Here is a 4,714-nt window from a genome sequence, read left to right as displayed (position 1 = left end):
GCCGGGAGGAGGACGGGCACTGGCAGTGGTGCGGGTGGAATTTACAGGGTTCCCGGGGGGGGTGCTCCGGCCATGGGGTGACACCGTCCCCCATCACCCCCCAAGAGCTCCACGTCCTTCAGGGGTGTCAATACGGGGGTGGTCCAGGGTCGGTTGGAAGCGACGGTGTCTTTCCTGTCCCCCAGTAGACGGAAAGAAATGGGGTGGGCGATGTCAGCCGGGGCGGTGGTGGGGTGGGTGCGGGAGTGGGGGGGCCTGATCCAGGGCTATTCAATCACCATGCAGCACGGGAGGTGCTGGGAGAAGTACTTGAAGAGCTCCGGGGTGGCTCCGGGGCAGTTGGTGAGCTCCAGCTCCTCCAGCTCCTGCAGCTGCACCAGCCCCGACAGCCCCGTCGTGGTCAGCAAAGGGCAGCCTGCAAGAGGAGCAGGGCGCACCGTCACCCCAAAACTGCAGCACCCCGAAAAACAGCACCCTGAAACACTGTCACCCCAAAATACCAGGACCCCAAAACACCAGCGGCCCACCTAAAAAAGCATCCCCAAAAAACAGCACCCCAAAAAGCTGCACTGCAAACACACCAGCACCCCAAAACCCAGCATCTCAAAAACCAGCACCCTAAAACTCCAGCAGCCCCCCTAAAACGCATTCAAAAAAACCAGCACCTTAAACACACTACCACCCAAAACCACCAGCACCCCCAAAAACCATCACCCTAAAACACCATCACCCCAAAACACCAGCACCTCAAAGCACCAGTACCCCAAAAAACAGCACTCTAAAACACCATCACCCCAAAACACCAGCACCTCCAAACACCAGTACCCCAAAAAACAGCACTCTAAAACACTGTTACCCCGAAACACCAGCACCCCAAACACCCAGCAGCTCAAAACACCAGCACCCCAGAACACTGTCATCTCCCAAAGAAGTATCCAAAATAAACCAGCACCCCAAAATACCAGCACCCCTAAAAACCAGCACCCCAAACACACTCGCACCCAAAAGCACCAGCACCCCGAAAAACCAACATCTCAAACACACTAACATCCCAAACCCCCAGCACCCCAAAATGCCAACACCCAAAAAAAACAGCGCCCCAAAAACCAGCACCCCAAACACACTAGCACCCAAAACCCCTGCACCCCAAAACCCCCAGCACCCCAAGATCCCATCACGGACTTATCCCTGGAGAGCGGGGCTGGGTGCTGGTGCCCGGGTGGTTCGGGGGGTGTGGGAGCTGTGCCATGGGAGGGGGGTTGGCCCCGAGACTGTCCCGGTCCCCACCCCCGGTGTCCCCCCCACCCCGAGGGGCCCCGGCCAGGCAGTCCCGGGGCAGGGGGCTCACCGGCCAGGGAGAGGAGGCGCAGGCTGCCCATGCCCAGGAGGTGCTTCAGCCCAAAATCCTGCACCTGCAAAAGAAAAGGGAGTGGGAGTGGGTCTGGGGGGGGCAAAGGGGGGCTCCGGGGGCGGGGTGGGGGCTGCTGCGGTACTGGGGGCTCAGCATTGCTGGGGCAGGGTGGCTGGGCAGGGTGCCAGGGCCCGGAGCTGGGTGCTGGGTGTGGGGACAGGGTACCTGGGCAGGGTGCTGGCTGCTGGGGCAGGGTGCAGGGTGCTGGGGCAGGGTGCTGGGTTCTGGGGCAGCGTGCTGAGGCAGGGTTCTGGGGCAGGGTGCTGGGTGTTGGGCAGGGTGCTGGGTGCAGGGTGCTGGGTGCAGGAGCAGTGTGCAAGATCAGGGTGCTGGGTGCAGGGTGCTGGGGCAGGATGCTGGGTGCTGGGGCAGGGGGCGGGGCCAGGATGCTGGGTGCTGGGGCGGGGAAATGGCACAGGGTGCTGGGGCTGAGTCCTGCTGAGCCCACCTGAGCACCCTGTCCTCTCCCTGCTTCCCAGTGCCAAGTGGTGGGGGCTCCAGCCGGCCCGGGGTGCCCACCCTGAGCTCAGGCTGGTCCTGGGGGATGCTCCCCCACCTACCTGGCAGCACCAGCGCAGGTAGAGGCTCCGCAGGGACGACATGGTGGACAGGTAGCTGAGGCCGGTGTCGGTGATCCGCACACACCTGCCAGGGACATGGTGCATCAGGGCTGGCCCACAGCAGGGCACCCATGGGTGTCCCCAGAGCACAGCCCCCCCTCTGCACCCACTGCCTCCGACATGGCTCGGTATAGCATAGTATGGCTGGGCATGGTGTGGCATGGCATGGCATGGCACAGCTCGATATGACTCAGCATGGCATGGCTCATGGCCTGGCATGACTCGGTGTGGCATGGCATGGCACGGCATGGCATGGCATGGTAAGTCTTGGCACAGCTCGGTATGGCTCAGCATGGCATGGCTCATGGCATGGCATGGCATGGCTCAGCATGGCACAGCTCAGCATGGCTTGGCATGGCACAGCATGCCTTGGCACTGCTCGGCATGCCTCCGCAAGGCTTGGTATGGCCCACCGTGGCCAAGCGCGGCTCCGTACCTGTCAAGCACCAGCTCCTCCAGCTTGTGCAGGTCGCAGGCGATGTACTCCAGGGCCATGTCGGTGATGCGAGGGCACCAGGAGAGGTCGAGGCTGCGCAGCTTCCGCAGGTTCTCGGCCACCAGCTCCACGCCGTCATCCGTCACCTTGGAGCAGCCCGAGAGGCTGAGGACGCTCAGGTTGGGCAGGCTGTGGACCATGTTGACCACGCCATGGTTGGTGATCTCCCAGCAGGAGTTGAGGCGGAGGGTGTGGGTGGTGTAGCCTTGCTTGGCGGTGAAGTAGGCGAGCGCCGTGTCCGTCACGTGGTAGGCTTGCAGGTTGAGCTCGGTGAGGTTGGGCAGGAGCTGCGAGATGGCGGCGATGGCGTCGTCGGCCACGTTGATGCAGTCGCTGACGCTCAGCGCCGTGATGCGGGCGTTGAGGCTGGACCACAACCCGGCCTCTGTGAAGTCGTTGCAGCCCGACAGCTCCAGCCTCACCACGCCCTGCATCTGTTCCAGCATCACCTGGAAGGGGCAGGGGGTCAGGGCATGGTGGGCACCACCGCCTGCCCTGTGCAGCCCCACACCCCCGCCCTGGTGCCCTCTGAGCCCCCTGGGACTCTTCATAGGTGATGAATGGGAGGAGACGGGCAGGGACCCCAGTGTTTGGCCATGGCGTGGGCCAGAGGACCTCGGTGAGGACCTCAGCTGGCCCTGTGCAGGACCATGAGTTGCCCTATCTCCATCTGAGGCCATGGAGCCGAGCCAGCCGAGCACGGATGTCCCCATTCCCTGAGCCCTGCTCACCACCCACTGGCACATCCATCGCCCACTGGCACATCCACCCCCCACCAGCATGGCCACCACACATGGCTTTGCCTTCCCCGCAGGGATGGGTGAGGGCAGCATCCGCAGGCAGCAGGGATGACCCCTCCTTGACAGCACCCTCCCCACCCGCCCGGGAGGGCGCAGCCCCAGGATGGCCACGTTGCCCACCAGCTCCTTGCCTGTGGCCGGTGAAAGCTCTGCCCACATGTGTGTCCCCAGGGCTGCCAGGAAGGACCCACTGTTGCCACGTCTCGGCCACCCCCATCACCTCGCTGGGGTCACCTACCTCCAACCCTGCGTCCGTGATGGTCGACCTCTTAAGGCTCATGGACTTGACCCCCTTCTTGGAGAGGGGGTAGTTGTCAATGAACTCACAAATGTCCAGGTCAGAGACACCCACGAGGCAGAAGCCGTCGAAGCCGCGGACGGCGAAGCCCTGCAGGCTGACAAACTCCTTCTCACCACCAGGCAGGACGTTGTAGAGCTCTTTGGTGTGCAGGACAGGTGTCAAGCCCACCCAGAACTTGGGTTGGTAGAGCACCCGCCGCCACGCCTTGCACACCTGCGCCAGCACGCACTTCTCGCACGCCGAAAAGTACCAGAACAAGCGGTTGAGGATCTTCTCGTCCACTGCCAGCTGCCTTTCTGTGGGCGAGCCGGGCAGCCGCTCTGGCGAGGGCTGCTCCGAGCTTTCGCTCGTGTTCAGTCCCACCAAGGAAGAGCCGGGAGGGGAGGAGACACTGGCCAGAGTGGCCAAGGAGAGCGGGGAGGCCAGGCTGGGGATGGGTAGGTCGCTGCGGTGGGCTAAGGCTGGGCTGAGGATGGCAGGCACGGAGGAAGGCTGGCACAGGCGGTTTTTCACGGCGGGGGTGCCTTTGGTGATGCTCGCAGAGCCGAGGCCGTTGGGTTGAGTGGGGATCTTCACCAGTCCATTGCGGGGTAAACATGGGGGCTTGGTGTCGCCGTTTCTCGGGTTCGACATCTTCCACAGGTCTCTCTGCAACAGAGGGGTGTGGGTAAGGGCTGCCAGGCCGACAGGGAGGGCGGGCAGGGCTGGGGGATGTCGTGGCACTGGTGGGGAGGGAGATCCTGGGGGTCCTTGCGCTGGGAGTAGGGTGACATGGGGCACCAGGCGGTGCAGGGTTGCTGGGGACAGCTGCAGAGGGGAACAGAGCGGGGACCTCCAAGGGGCTGAGTGGCTCTGGTGTCCACTGCGATGGGGGATGGATGGGGATTTGTCCCTGGATGTTCACATCCCTCTTGGAGTCTGGGATCCGGCCACTGATGGGAGCAGGATCATTGACTCATAGACTGGTTTGGGTTGGAATGGACCTTTAAAGGTCATCTAGTCCAACACCCTGCCATGGGCAGGGACACCTTCCACTACACCAGGTTGCTCAAAGCCTCATCCCACCTGGCCTTGAACACTTCCAGT

General features: G+C 63.1%; 1 protein-coding gene across 1 annotated transcript; it reads right to left on the bottom strand.

Annotated features, from left to right (window-relative positions):
- Positions 1 to 266: 266 nt before the first annotated feature.
- Positions 267 to 4,261, bottom strand: FBXL16 (F-box and leucine rich repeat protein 16). Its single transcript, XM_086621943.1, has 5 exons — positions 3,566 to 4,261; positions 2,468 to 2,976; positions 1,972 to 2,056; positions 1,349 to 1,412; positions 267 to 415 (listed from the first exon to the last, which is right to left on the bottom strand). Exons 1-5 carry the CDS (start codon positions 4,259 to 4,261, stop codon positions 267 to 269), a joined length of 1,503 nt encoding a protein of 500 aa, XP_086478069.1.
- Positions 4,262 to 4,714: the final 453 nt, after the last annotated feature.

The sequence above is a fragment of the Tauraco erythrolophus genome, chromosome 17 (assembly GCF_009769465.1).
Source record: "Tauraco erythrolophus isolate bTauEry1 chromosome 17, bTauEry1.pri, whole genome shotgun sequence".
Taxonomy (NCBI): Eukaryota; Metazoa; Chordata; class Aves; order Musophagiformes; family Musophagidae; genus Tauraco; species Tauraco erythrolophus.
The sequence above is the reverse complement of the archived record's forward strand: the minus strand, read 5'-3'. Positions and strand labels throughout refer to the sequence as shown.